This window comes from Aptenodytes forsteri, unplaced genomic scaffold, assembly GCF_000699145.1.
Source record: "Aptenodytes forsteri isolate BGI_AS27 unplaced genomic scaffold, ASM69914v1 Scaffold51, whole genome shotgun sequence".
In the NCBI taxonomy this organism is placed as follows: Eukaryota; Metazoa; Chordata; class Aves; order Sphenisciformes; family Spheniscidae; genus Aptenodytes; species Aptenodytes forsteri.
In genome coordinates, this window is record NW_008795495.1 from 4,719,479 (window position 1) to 4,735,371 (window position 15,893).

Consider the following 15,893-nt stretch of genomic DNA (forward strand, 5'->3'; position numbering starts at 1 on the left):
CTTTGCTTGTGTGTGCGGCTTTTGCTTTACCTATTAAACTGCCTTTATCTCAACCCACGAGTTTTCTCACTTTACCCTTCCGATTCTCTTCCCCCATCCCAGCGGTGGGGAGTGAGTGAGTGGCTGCCGGGGGGCTTAGTTGCCAGCTGGGGGTAAACCACAACACAGTATAAAGCACTTTTATATGGAAATGGTATTTTAACCACCTCTAATTCTTATCCCTAGTAAGTAGAAAACTTGTAAAAGTTGCCCAGAAACTAACAATGAATTGAACTGAATTAATATAACAATAATATAATATATTCAATAGGCTGCGAGAGGAAAAAAAGAAGACAAATTTGCCACATGTAAACAGAAATAAATAGGGTGGGATAAGAAACTGGTTAGGATTTGGCCCTCTGCCAATTGTACCTGTACTGTAGGGCACAAAAATGCTCAGGACACATGGATACAGTTGACAAACCCGGCCAAGTCTGAAGTGTTCTATGCTCACATAATAAACAGGCTGTTAGGCAAACTACTTTTATCAAGCTTTCCAATACACTAGACTTTATGTTGACAGGGTATATTTTACTTTAACTGGAATGCTATTGTGAAAACTTGAGATGCTTGTGAAGATAATAATGAAACTACCCAGTATTTTGGTTGACTATTGGTGTTTGTAGCCTGTAATTAAACTAAACATTTACAAACTCAGAAGTATTTGAATTATAATGTAATATTCAATATTCAAACCTTTTCATATGAGACGTCTGATTTAAAATGGACCACAGGGATGAACAAGGTTTACTCAAAGTAAGAAATCAATTTGATCCCATAGTCTCTTCTATTTACGTAATTAATGGTGATTGATATTTGTTAATACACACCTGGCAATCCGTATCAGAACAAACGCTTCCCACTGCTGATAATTCTGTTCCGCTCCGACATCCGCAGAAACGACATGCTTCAGAACTGCTGGTGGTCGGTTTGCCTAGGTCCGCAAGAGTAAACAAAAACGAAAACTGCTGTAATGAAACATAAGGGACTGATATTCTAACAACAGGCATCTAAACAACAATCACAGAAAACAACCAGAAAAACAGCAATTCTTACGCAGTTAAACTATGTTATTTTTATTAACAAACAATTAAAAGCATTGCCCTAAAGCAGGTGAAAACCCCAACTGGTTGGTGGTTTTTTTTTTTTTTTTTTTTTAAAATGTGGTTTTTGATTTAAAAGGTAAAAATAATCAGGATAAAGAGCAAGTAAGAACGGTTGTGTTTTACCTGTCTGTTCTCTAAACTCCACCATAGCCTTCATAGTTTTAGAATCTGCTAACGCCATCAGCCAGAAAAGTTTGGTCCTACCACAGCCCTCATGGAGATCAACTTTGATAGCTTCTTCTTCTTCTTTGAATACCTGTCAGGTTAACCAAACAGATACTAAATAGCACCTCTATGTTATTTTTGTCACTGTCTCTTTGGATTTTCATCAGATATTTTATAGCTTCTGCAGTTTGTCTACTGCAAGCTATTTTTCTTTTATGCATTTCATAATTTGTACATATTGCAGAATGGATAAAGGCTTTGTGTTTTTAAAAGTAAAAAGATATAAAATTAACGCTTGAGCTAACATGACTGGGAAACAGTAGTGCAGCAATGCTAAGAAGAGAGCTGCACAACATTTTTTCGGATTTAAAAAGTGTGGAGCTTGGAGTTCGTAACTACTATTCAAACTCATCCAGTAGGCCACAGCGTATTAAAAGCACAAGATAACAGAAGTATCTTCACATAACCATGCTAGTAGTTTATCAAAGCAACATTGATAATTATGGTCTTAATAATATGTACTCTATAATAACAATTATATAAGTGTGTAATATTAATATTTTTGACTTTCACATAAATACACAGTGGATACTTTTGGCTACAATGAGGAAAATACAAAATCTTTGCAAAATCAAAAAAACTGCATGAGATCCTTAGTGAACTTTATACAGTCTCTTCTTTTTCTCCTTTCCTAAAGTTTGAAGGCAGTTCTGTTTTCATTCATTTCACCTGCAATGCAATAAAAGTTAGACTTCTCCTGGGTATGGATGTATACACTCAATTTAAACTTTAATTCTTATTAGAGTCAGGAAAAAAAACTGCCTAATTGCTTCACAAAGGATTTGCATAAGCAGGTTGTAGTAACTTACAGGGCTGTCCTTCTTGGAGGGAGAGAAAATACATTAAAGAGGTACGTATGACAGAAGTTGGACGAAGAACAGGAAGCCAACAGAAAACAGGAGACAGGGAATATGACAGAATTTAAAATTTAAATTGAGGGTCTTAACATGAGAGACGTAAAGGTAAAGGTGGTGAATAAAGAGTAAAAGTTTAAACATGCTTTTAGAAGTAAATAGGAAAATCTGATAAGTAGCTATTTTGGACAGATTAAAGGAGAGATGCGAGGACTTCTATGAGATAAGAACTTACTTTTTATCAACTGTAATCTGAACAGGCTATATAGGAGAAATCAGAAAAATAAATGAGACTAGACTGTGCTGTGCCATGACAGAAGAGTAGACATATAAAATCATCTTCTTAGGATAACAAAACAGGACAATTTCAAAGGGGATTGCAAAGATTCTGGCTGAGAAATAGAAGATAACAGATCCACAGGGAACTTCCAGGCTGAGTCTACACTGCAAATGCAGAGGCACCAAGGAGGGGACCTGTAGAGTGAAACTCAGTGCCAATGATCTGATGTTTGTATCACACGTGCTCTAGACTAGCTGATCCCTTGCACTGAACGACCCTTAGCAGTGTGTCCCTGCATCTATCTTTTTTTGGTTGTTTTTAGTTTCACCTGAAAGGAATCCAGTTCATGCACGCCAAGGCTGCTCTATAACACAAATCAAAGCACGTTAAGGGGATGATCGCATCTGCTTCAAAAGCCCATTCCTGATCCTAACTAAAAAGCTAATGTAGATGCACTCTAGGAGAGGGAGAAGATGAATGACTTCCATTGAATTAACTCTGTTAATGAGGTTTATTGTTTTAGCCTTCGTACAAATGTAAGCAGTCAGAGGGAAAGGGGAAAATAAAGGACCACAAAAAACACAAGAGAAATAATGTCAAGAAAGAGGAAATGTTCGGTATTTTCAGAAGTAAAGGCATCTTCAACATTAATTTCAATGAGAAAAAGAAATAGTCCAAGGAGAATGTAGTTTCAAGTTTAGAGATGCAGAGGATAAAATAACAACACAAAAGAACACTAATTAGCAGAGTACACAGCAATTTGTAAAAACTCGTCTAAGTCAAAGAGGAAATACGTTTCAATCCTAAAAAACAAAAACCAAAAGAAGTCAGGAAATTTTCTAGCTTATGGATATGAAAACATATTTATCGGAGACAGTGAGAGCTGGAGAAATACTGAAAAATAAGAGAAGACTGACATAAGGGAACCAGTAGGCATATTTGCTGTCAAGTGGTCTTCCTGGATATTAAAAAAGGTACATACATTCAAAATGAAGGGGTTGATAAGCACTGACTCATATTATAGAAGTAGTAAAGGAGATATAATTTAACAGGAATAAAGAACCAATGTATACTTAAGAAAGTCTATGCAGGTCCTAGATTCTCCTAAAAAATGTTCCTAAACAATGTTAGAACAAGAGAGAAAAAAGCTGATATAGCGTAAGAGTTAGAATTAGCGACTGCTACGTGATTTTCTAATCTTCTTCAAAAGATAAAGGACAAGAGAATTTAACTAAAAAATAACTAAAAATAATTAAATGGCAACTTATCTATCCCATCTCCAAAATAAAAGAAAACACCATTTTCAGATTTGATACTTGCTACTGCCTTTTGCTTATATATTAATTGGGGAAATGCACACAATGTATGCAGTGCATACAACGTGATGTCATGTATACTCTACCTGTCTCTGATGAGTTTTTGTTCGCCGATGGAGATGAAGGAATCGGTCACAATCTGTACACAAATTCCCACAGACATTACATAAAATGATTGCGGCAGTTTCACCATCATCATGGTTATCGCACATTGGCTGGAAAAAAAAACAAAGAAAAAATATGAAATAATTCTCTCTTTATTAAGTCCCTCATTTGCTTTCAGCATCTGTTTTTATTGTCCCCCCAGTCACCCTCCCAAAATTAATAAGGGGGGATAAAGAGCTTGTTTAGACCATTAATTGTATCTTTAGAATAATCAGTATCCAAACAATTACTCCTGGACACAAAAAGCCCCAATTTACTACATCAGTTCTTCTGATATTCTTCATCTCACATTTCGCATGATGTAGCAAAAATGTGTTTTTGAACAATATAGTCAAGACATCATTTTCAACTAGTCTGAGAAAAGATTTATGTGGTAACAATGAGTTATGGGCATGTTAACAGAAAAGTTCAGCAATATGAGTACTCAGGTCAGTCAACAGGCACGATATTTACCCTTCATTACTTTGATATGGTATGTTTACTCTGTTCAAACATCTAATCAAAGCTGTAGGTCATCTGTAACTCAGAGAGAATACAGTTGAAGTAACAAACTTCAAAATCCATCATAAAATTAAGTTGCTTTACTGATAGAATTTTTTTTTTAATTCAACACAGTTCTGCTTTGCAGTTCAAAATATCTGTACTTTGAAATGACTGACTTCAATTATGCATATGTGTATGTCTGAGAGCAAGTTTCCATCGTACGCCCAGAACACGTGGTTTCCATGATACTGCTCGTGCAACTTCGAACAGAATCCTTTCAACAGCAGTCCTGGTAGGGACACACACAGTTCACCTCAACATTTGAATATCCTGGTATAAAATAGGATTGGGGAACTTCAGGCTGGGTTCAGCAGCTTGTACCCCTGCTTGACGATGTCTTGGCTGCTCCTCTAACATTTCCAAAGCTCTACGGAAGTCCCTTGACTTTCTTAATCACCTCAGAAACCTTTGTGTCTGCTTTCTTCTCAGCAGAGTTTTAGTCCTTGCCACTCCTGCAGCTCTGTGTCTCCTGTATTCTCCTTCTACCTACACTAAACTGCTTTGGAGGCTTCTTGGCTTTAAACATCCTCAGTTGCTAGCGTGAAGGCACAATCTTCCCTTGCCTCCCACAGGGATCCACCTAACCAAGTTATACAGAGACCAGCTTCATTATTTCGCTGTTTCCAGATTGGTATTAAAAAAATCACAAGCTTTTTGCAATACTGAAAAATATAGACAGAAACTTGATCAATCCATCATATTCCATATTAAATTTATAAATCCTCTGGGTAAATGGTAGCTTTACTAAATTCAGTTAGAAAGAGTTTCTTTCTCTTTGGGGTAATCACTCTCTACTGAGATGGGGAAGAGGAAGCTAAATTACAGAGAAGTTATTGAGGAACACAGAAGAATTGACTTTATTATGTGACAGAGATCCAGATAGAAAGAAAAAAGCTCTGATAGAGGGTGTCGTATTAACTGAGTCAATCTGCTCTCAAAAAATCCATCCTACTGGTGTTAGGAAGGCCTTGCTCCATCCTGAATACCAGCAGAATTGCTACCTTACTGTTTTAAGTTGGAATTTTTGTCTTCTGAGCAGTGCTTGTCTAGAACACAAATACTTCAAACACATATGTACAATCTCCATTGGGGACAAAAGGGAGGAATAAGGTTGGGCCAAGTCTACCTTTCCCTATCGTTATTCTAAATTCTTTGACTACTGAATAAATCAAAATAAACACAAAGAGATATGATTTTAAGTCTCACCATCTGTTTCTGTTGTCCGTCCTTTCCCATCCATCTTCCTGAGGATAGTCTATCAACATGATCCTGATCAAGTACACAGAGGGATGCTAAGGCCAGCCACAGCTATTGAAAGGCAAGGTAGAATTAAATGTTTTAGAAATACTAAAATAAAAAAAAATAAAAAAAAAATCCCAAATACTAAAAACATAAACTTTCTCAGATAAGAGTCACTGTTACCTGCAAACTGTATCACTGTTAGTTGAAGCCTGCTCATACAACTCAAGTTTTTCATTTTCCAAAAGAAGTCAAGCGCACAATCAGATTTACTGAACTTTTGGGAACTACCTTGTTTCTTTCAGGTATGTCACTTTATGATCATAAATACAGTAGTTAGCACACAAGAGAGAAACAGCGAAGAAAGATCAACCAGAGTACATTATAGAGAAATATGGCAAATACAGACTTGCATATCACTCCCAAACATTGCAGGCTTTGGGGGAGAAGAAGAAATTCAAGAACACAGACTAATAAAAAAAAAACCAAAACAACAAAACTTCATCTCAATGAGATTGATTTTCCTATGTTCCCTCCTCGCTGCACGGGGCATTTGAGATTACCTAGAAAAGGGTTCTGAGCTAACTATTCTTCAGAGGAAGCTTTTCTCTCTTCCTCTCTGTTGACTACAGTGAAATCCTAAAGAGATGAGCTACATGAGGATAATCTGTTGGTAGGCCTGCAACCCAAACTGAAATGCACTTGACGGCTGCATTTTGCAATAGTTTTTGATCAAAGGTTTGATTTGAACAAAATGGCTTTTGTTGAAAAAACTCTATTGGACTCCCCCCCCAAAAAACACACCTCCATGACAGAACTAAGTTCATTCACAAGGAGAGCTAGGCTGACGTGCAGGGCTCCTCGAAGTCCTGATTAAACTAACATGGTGGCAGCAGGAGCTGGTGGTACTCTGAGACTGTGTCTTCCAAAGAGCAGAGAACATATGAGGAAGGGGATGAAAAGGACAACTGGCACAGCCTTTCAAGATGGAAAACAACATGAGTGTCAAATGCTTATAACCTTTGCAAGCCTCTTCTTTTACATGTAATTATTATGCTTGAGAGGCCAAAATCTGTACTCCCTAAGATAGCAGGAATGTCATAATTTACAAATACGCTTTTCGTGGTATTTCAGGCAACCTATTAAAGTTAAGTTAGCACCAGCTTCTATAGAAGATTCATGGAAGAAGTAAAAACAAAGAAAAACACCCCAGGTAAATAAAGGGCTCAGCAAATGATTTTTCATTTTGAGACTAAAAGACAGGTGAAAGTTAGCTTAATTGTCCTAGAGAATGTTTATTACTGAGTGTTTTCATAATAGCCTTCAGATGTGGCAGCTGATGACCTAGAAGTCAAACCACTTAGTGTAGAGAGCTGGAAAAAGACAGCTGATACATATTGTGCAATTTTCCACACAGATGATCTCATAAATTTAGTAAAAGGCAAGTATCACAAACTTAAAGCAGAATTACCTTAAGAATAAAACCCCAAATGTATAACACTTATTCTTCATTACTTGGGAGGTACCCAAGATACATATTTAATCAAAATTCAGTTTTTATTGGTGTATTTCTGCCACAAAGAAGAAAACTCAATCTGCTGTGACACAGAGAAAGCAAAAATTTTATTAGGACAAACAGTGATTGCCTTAGTTAGGATACCTGTCCATTATGCACACAGCTAGATTTGGAGAATATAAACTGTGTGCTGCATGCATTGTTTCCTGAAACAACCTGCATAAAGAAGTTTTTTCTAAAATATAGGAAGGCTCTTGGATGGGCTCCTATTGCATGTCTACATGCAGTAGACTAATGGTAAGTTTAGTAAAGTTCTTACTCTGGTTGTTGCAATGCACCTCACTGGTGATCTGTATTCTTCTTCCATTTTGGTCAGAGCTATGATGGTTTCAGCAATAGCATTCTTTGTCACACGGGACCAAGCTTCCGACAGATGACCCTGTTAAACAGGAAACTCAATTTATTACAATTTTATTAATATTAAGAACAACTAAAACCCTAATTAGAGCTGCTACAAGCAACGTCAGGTTAGGATCTCAAGTTAGAATACAAAAAGAGGAAGTCAGGGATGACTGACAAATCAGGCGTTTTCAAATCAGACAGATCTGGTAAAAATTAGGCCTCAAATAATCACATGACTGACTGAGGTAGTATCTGAGCAACTATTGGAATAACTAACTTGGAATAGGTAGAGGGGATACGATTTGAAGAATGAAAGGGCATATTCCTAAAGCCCCCCTGGAGAAAGGAAGATGCAGAGCTGGAGCACAAATAAGTGACTGTGAATAACACACAGATTACAGTGGGTCCCTAGAGAAATCAGCTTCACTCGCCTAGCTCAGCCTTCCTGACTACTCTCCACAGCTTCTATATTTGAAAGAAATACAGAGGAGTACGCAGGAGGTATCAGAACTATAGCATACTTTCCAAACCAACCTTAAAGATTCTGACCCTACGGCACTGATTCATACCCTAAAGTTCCCAATTCAGAGACTGCTGAATCCTTAAATGCTTAATGTAATCTCTAAATTTCTAAACCTCATGCTGAAGGTGACAGAAATAATTGAGACTCACTGGACTCTAAAAAGGAAGCTACAGTGACTGACTCAGATGTAGACACCTACGTATTGCAAATGTTGAAAAAGTGAAAGGAATCCCATTTGTAACTCTTAGGAAGTGGCTAATGAGACTGATGCCACCCTACTGCTAATTAGCAGCTCTAAAAAGCCTCAAAGAAGTGTTTTTAAACTAGGACCCCTCTATTTCTCCACCTTCTTTTGGGTAACAGGGCCAAACCCCTGAACATGTTTTGAGCATGCCTAAACCACAGAGGTCCCTTCCAAAACATAATCAAGAAATGTTACTCTTGAATGGCCTCAGTCAAGTCTCCCTCATCTAGAATGAAAGGGAATAAAGTTCAGATCTCTACTTTGTACAAGCAGAGAGGGGGGTCCTTATTGTCTGGCTGCTGAATACCTTAGCATAAACTCAGTCACCGTCATTCCTTTAGGAGCTGCTACACTTTAAGTAATTCAGAATCTACTGAAAGAGGGATTTATATCTACATCTGAGAGGACTACACTTTATCTGACTTGATCCCTTTCTTTTTTGTAATAAATAGTTACATATTCATTCCAAGTAGAATGGCTTAAACAAGAGAATTCAAGACCCACACCAGTACACCCAACAGCCAGCACTATTGGAAAACTATCAGGTATGTGGGAGATGAAGCCTAGCATACTCTGGATATGCATGGAAGTTGCCATATCTGACTTCAGAGCTTTAAGAACTTTCTTACTAACTTCTGCAATGGTTTTGGAGAACCAGATATTAGCAAATGCAACAGTTTCATGGGTGAAGGTCTCGAATGGCTAGAAGAGCTGCTTAGACAAAAATACAAGCATCTGATTCTAGTCAGCCAGCCATTTTCTATTTCTACTAATCTCTCTCTCTTATTCCTGGCAAAGGTCTGTGCTCAGTTTAGCTTTGATCAGCTGCTCATTAAGGGACAGGCTCTCCCATCAACATGGGAGCCAGAATCCCATAAAACAAGGACCACAGAGTTTGCTTCAAAAGACTTGCCCAGTACTATTTAAAAATGCTGCGGAAGAGAACCCACTATTTCCCTGACGTTTTCCCACTTACCCAAAGCATACCTACCAACAATGGTTACAAACAATACTGGAAACAACCCTTAAAAAAAAAAAAATCTTGAACAAATTAATCCCCCCCATTCATTCCCAATGCAACAACCCTTAAAAAAAAATCTTGATCAAATTAATCCCCCCCATTCATTCCCAATGTATGTCGCATCTTATACACTGAAAGAAGTGGGGTGCCTGAGAAAAACATATGGGCATATACATAGAGCGGACACCATGTTAATCTTGGCATTTACTATCTTCTGAGTACTTGTCTTTACAACTGCTATTTTTTTTGGTCCTAGTTTTTATATGCAATTTGCTAAAGTGTTGATAAAGTCAGCAGAAACAAAAATCCATCCTGTGGAATCACAGTGGTAGCTACAACAGACCTTTCCCCTCTAGCCACTGGAACAACTGAATCAAAGACTAAGTGATCATTTTACACATGGAGCAGCACTGCTGAGGGATGAGAGACACTTTAATTTTAACTCTTAATTGAAGACGAATTGTGAGATTCTGAAATCTTGTGGTCAGAATCAACAGTAGCAATTGCAGAGAATTCCCATCCAGCTTCAGTAACTTTGAGAAGGGATCTCCTTAATCTAAGCAGAGTGAATGGTTTAGAAAATAGGACTCCAAAGCTGAACATACTGAAACAGCTTTCAAAGGGTAATCACAGAGGAAAATCTGGGTCATTTAGAGCATCTCACTGAAATACGTACAGAGTAAAGGAAAACAAAACCAACCTCCCAACTAAACTCCTTTCCCCTAAACATATACAAACCCCATTTTTTTTTGCCAGTATTTTTTCTGGGAAATAGCTGAATCACTTTTCATCAAATTCTTCTGCCAAAAAGCTTGCCTGAAGCAGATACAACTATGGAAAATTTCAGCCCAGATGGTTAAAGTAATAAACAGCTATAAATGTTGATTTCAGTAAGACTGAAAGAAGTCAATCTTAACATGCAGTCTTAACCAGAAACTCCACATACAAAATCTACATACAGTTACATGAAAACAACACTATTCTCTTACTCCACAGACACTTTTTACTTTTCAGTTGGAGTTCTGAGTACTCAAGACTTAAAAAATTAGTCTTCTAAGTTAATAATGTAGAAAATGACACACAATTATTGTTTACTTCTTCAATTTCTGGTACAAGTGAGTTATTTAAAAACTTATTTCAAAACCGGATTTCTGCTTAGCAGAATCAGAACTCAGTTCCTACTGCTCCTAGGCCTAGACTCTACCCAGAAGACTATATCTTTTTCTTCTTGAGACCAACTCACATTTAACAGCTCAACCCAATACTAACTGTAATAGAAAGCAACGAAAAAATGTACTCTTCATTATCAGAAATATTTGAATATCCTCCACACATTTAAAGGATAGAAACTTACTGCTGCCATGTCTTTAATGAGTTTAATAATGATCTCTGAAATCTGTGTAGGTGTTGAACCCTTCATCCACCAATGGCTTTCACCTCGCCGAATATAGCTGCAAAGGACATATGGTAATAAATGAAATAAGTTCAAGTAATTAGTTGCTATTTGTCAAAATCCACCACAAAGAAATAGTGCACGTATTCAGCATATGGTAGGTTGTGGGGTTGTTTGGTTTTTGTTTTTTTTTTTTTTTAAAATCAAACTCACTAATAACATGACTCATACTGTCAAAGTGTTACACAATTTTTTCCATTTATAAAACAAAGATTATAAAAGACAACATAACTGACTTCAAAGAATGTAATTATTTTGTGCCTTTAGCTTGAGAACATATACATATTTTTAAACAAACCTGGAATTGAAGATCATTGGAAGAGTGACTGTAGTAACTCCTTTGCCTGCAGTAGTGCCAGCTGTCCCCGTTATAGTAGTTCCTTTGGCTTTTAGCTGTACAGTGAGAGCTTTGGCAATGCATCCCAAAAACATGTCTAAGATACCTAGTTTATTCCAATCTCCTTTTTCTGTTGAGTGAATGATATCACTTATATCTGCTGGTGGAAGAGACTTCACTCCTATAATACTAGCCAGGCGACTAGGGGTTACCTCAGGCAAAACACGTCTTAGTAATGATGTTACCTGGAAAAAAAAATCAGAACACCACAATTCTTACCAAGACAGCTGGAGTTTTCAAGCAAAATCAAATAAAGTCTTTTTTCTTCCTCACAAGTTATTTCAGTAAGAAGGATTAAATCTACTTTACTTTCTGTACTTAAATCACACCTGTAAGAAATTCTGTAAGGTTTCTATCTTGCTTTGAAGTGTTTATTAACTCAGTGAGACAAGGCTGAAGGGTCCAGAACCAATCTCACTCAAACAATACTTAGTCTTCATATAATTATAAAAATATGCTTGGTACTGGACTTACAGTAACAGTGATACAGATGTTTGTACAACTCTGATTTGCTTGCACATTACAGACACGTTACCCACTTTGCATATAATCTTTAGGTATAATCTTTAGATGTCAGAAACTCTGTGGTAGAACAGTTAGAGACACTTTAGACTGCTGAAAACAAAGTACTTGCCTCGAGGTACTGAAAATCATGATTCTCTTCCATGATACTCTTTCCCACCTCCTTTAGTTTTCCTTGTGATATTCTAACTGGAATTTTTTGAAAAGGAAATCTGTGCCAATTGCTCTGGATCTAACAGAAGCTGTCTTGAAGTGATATGCTTCAACCTTACCAGCTGGTGGAATGGGGTTGAAATTGGCTACATCGCGCAAAGTTTGGTCCAAATCGGGATGTATGAAAGCTTAAGGAGTTAACATTTCATATCTAATTTCTCAAGCCTTCAATGTTCTCTTGAAAAACTGTTTACATTTTAAGAAAAAGACAGTATTTTGCGTATCTGCAATATATCAGAATTACTAAGCCTTGAAAAAGACAGTATTTTGCATATCTGCAATATATCAGAATTACTAAGCCTCCAGGTAAGTTGAGATGTGACATTGTAACAGTTCAGAAAATTGGAAAAAGAAAAGTAGAGAGTATGAGACATAAAAACTTCTGAAACAGGAACTAAAAATCTACCTAAAGAAGGCATATCAGCTAACAACAAGAAGCTAGTGCATTAACTGTACTAAAGCAATTATTTTATATGTCTCTATATTTATGTTATATTATGTGCATATAAATACACATATACTCAGACAGACAACATTTAAGTTCAGAAAGTAACAGATATTAAAGCTCTACCTGAGGATACCAAGAGTAGAAAGGAATGGTCTAGTTCCACACTACTACGCTCATAGCCTGAGTGTAAGACAAAGATGCTAAAGACTCATGCCAGATCAATAACAGACACTGCTAATTAAAAACCTCTGATCTTACCTATAGAGGCTATATAGGCATTATATATGCATAATATGAAATACCCAAACAACACTGGCTTTTTAGGTCCTGTCCATTTGACAGACATTTCAACCATGCTCTACTCTTTCAAGGTCTAATTGCAACCGGTGAAGCCTCTGCTTCATCTGTTATGATGTTTTAGCAAGACAGTCATTAGTTATCCCATAATTCTAGCTGTCACTGTGCCTTGAGGTCAAACACGATATTAAAAGGGCAAGAATTAACGATGGCCTCCTCAAATCATGCAAATATTTACCAACATTTGGAGCATATGCAGCACATACAAATGGGGCTAACTGTGTAGCTCTCTCAGACCCTTTCCCCCACAATGAAGTGGCACGAGATCTTACTAAAAAAATAAGCAGTCACCTCACTAGCTTCCTTCCACACCTGAAAACTTAACTGCTTTTTATACAGAATTCTTATTTGCAATAAATAAATAAACCAGCTTTTAAACTTCATACATTTGAGAAATGGGAAATTAACAGGTCTGATATTTAAAAGGAGCACCTCTGGTTCTTGCAATTATATGTAATAATTCTGGATGATGCTGTCCTTTATCAATAAAGTAGACAAATGCAATACATGAACTTTAAGAAGTCTCTTTTTTGGAACGTAATACATAACACTAGTCTAAATTTAAGTATTGCCAGTCACAAGGCAGTGCCAACTTCAGAATCTGAACTTTCATATTAAAAAAAGAGAATTCTTAGTCATTGCAACAGAAAGGAAATACCTTACAAACTGAACATATATAACAGGACATGGACGAATCTGTGGAAAACATGGACAACTGCATTACTGTGAAGTAAGATTCAGTGAATACTGTGAAGTTCAGATTCACTAAAGAATCCTTCACAATGTAACTCCAAAACAATGGCCGTGTGCTTACGTAAAAGACCCCTATTAGGACACACAAAATGAGTAATTGCTCTTGTGCATCCTACTTCTTTTCAGCAACAACCCCTGCCAAGGAAACTGTATGTCCCTTTGATGTATGGTTTGAGAAAACAATTTATCCTGCCCTATCCAAAATCCTTCAGAACAAGGACAAGAAAGGTGAACAGTGATATTACTCAAAGGCTTTCAGAATAGTTTGCTGATTTAGGTTCATGACGACATAAATATTAATTAAGCAATTTTGGGTTCCTACACCTCAGTTCTACCTCTTGAGACAAAGCATTAAAAACTTACTCAAAAGTGAGTTTATTTTAGTTTCATAACTGTAGCCTTCATTGCCTTCAACACTGATTGTACTTCCTGCAAACAGTTTTATGCAGTCAAATTGTGGTGGTGCTGGGGTATGTGGTGCTGGGGTATATATGTATTTATACATTAAACCCACAAACTTTATAATTTTAACCCCATTCAAAAACTGGGGGAAAAAAAAAACCCAACACAACTGACACTTAAATTCCACAAAGAGATTCTGTAATTTGTTTTTAAATGTTCATAAATTTCTATTTGCCCTCTCCTCATGATTGCAATAATGAAATGAGTTGCTTTATTTACAATTATTCCCTATGAGGAATATAGGGATGATCCGAGTACGATTGGGAAAACATTTTTGAAGTGAAAACACAAAATTACATTTCACAAAAAAATAAGCTCAAATACATTTTATACTATCATGCACACAATTATAGGATTCGAAAGACTTTTTTCTAGGAATACCAAGATAGACAAGGAACAGTTAGCACTCACCTGTCTCTGCACCCTGGGAGAAGCAGTATGCAGTAATGAGAAGAGATCCTGGAGCAGAGTCAGCTGCTGAGCCAGATACTGCCGGCCTACATTGGAACCGCTCAGTGCCAGAACCATTGACAGCAGCTCAAAGCAATAAGCGTCAGAAGAAGCATCTTCATCGTTAGGCTGCGAGTTGGCGTTCTCTTTGCTAGAGATGGCATGCTCCCATTCTTCACGCACACGGGTTGCTTCCATTCGTATAGCCTGGACTATATGAGCACATACCTATCCAAATACATGGTAACTCTTAAAACTTTTAGAAAGTGAAAGAGATTGTGTTTTATGTACCTTCACAACTATGACTATAATAGAAAGCCTGTGAAATTTGGCCTGTGCTTAAACTACTTCTCAAAATAAATTCAAATGAACAATAAAATTTAGATTTAAATTTAGAGTAAAGATTAGATAAAATTCTTTAGAATTAAGATTTAGATTTAATACTGAATTTGCTTATCTTCATTCTGGAAAATTTCATTTAAATAAATCTTTTTATTGTAGTTCCTGCCTTTTAATTTGCTTTTTACATAGAATTCAGGTTAAAAAAAACCGCACACAAAACTCCCCAAAGAAATACATTTACTCAACACCCACAAAAGAAAAGGACTTATTAAAAGACTTAGTCTCTTGTTTAGTTTACTATTCAGGAAGCTTAAAAAAATTTAGAAACCATGTTTTCATTTTACCAATAGCATGTTAAAAAGTATATTTAAGAGATTTTAAAGTTTGCTAAGATGGGTGACAAAAAAAGTAGATTCTGCATGACTTACTAATCTAACAAACTTCAAAATGAACCCAATACCTTTTGTATTACTGTGAAAATCTTTACTGCAATGTTTGTCTCGTGATAGGTGTAATAAAGATAATATAAAAGATGCTTTAGTTGGTATATTTAAAAAAATTAAGTATTCAAAAGAAAAAGGAAAAACATACTCCAACTACTGCTCTATGTTAAGGAAAACAAAGATAAGTAAGAAAACCACAAACCCAAACTTTCATTGACTACAGGAAAGAATAATTTAAGAAGCTATGCACTGATTACCTTTTCAGGATTAGATTTTATCGAACCTAAATACTTTTTGATGACAGAAATGGGGAGAAAGCATGTGCAAAACTAAGAATCTAAACTCTGTCACTGAACCTCTCCTAGAAATTTGAGAGGGTCTACTATTATGCTATTATTATCAGCAAACACGACTAAGTACCATTTATAACTCAATGCTAAAACATTTCTTTTTAAATTGAGTCTAATACTGTCTAATAACTGTATGAGATTCAACAAGGCCAAGTGCCGGGTCCTGCACTTTGTCCACAACAACCCCATGCAGCGCTACAGGCTTGGGGAAGAGTGGTTGGAAAGCTGCC

General features: G+C 36.5%; 1 protein-coding gene across 1 annotated transcript in view; it reads right to left on the reverse strand.

The window, feature by feature from the left end:
* MYCBP2 (MYC binding protein 2, E3 ubiquitin protein ligase) overlaps positions 1 to 15,893 on the reverse strand; it is a gene marked incomplete at its 5' end in the record, with an annotated part of 194,066 nt that overhangs the window by 6,850 nt on the left and 171,323 nt on the right. The window contains 8 exons of the mRNA XM_009281730.1: positions 870 to 973; positions 1,269 to 1,401; positions 3,907 to 4,035; positions 5,735 to 5,836; positions 7,603 to 7,722; positions 10,828 to 10,924; positions 11,225 to 11,508; positions 14,490 to 14,756. Coding sequence (XP_009280005.1) covers positions 870 to 973; positions 1,269 to 1,401; positions 3,907 to 4,035; positions 5,735 to 5,836; positions 7,603 to 7,722; positions 10,828 to 10,924; positions 11,225 to 11,508; positions 14,490 to 14,756 — 1,236 coding nt within the window. The remainder of the gene's footprint in view (positions 1 to 869; positions 974 to 1,268; positions 1,402 to 3,906; positions 4,036 to 5,734; positions 5,837 to 7,602; positions 7,723 to 10,827; positions 10,925 to 11,224; positions 11,509 to 14,489; positions 14,757 to 15,893) is intronic.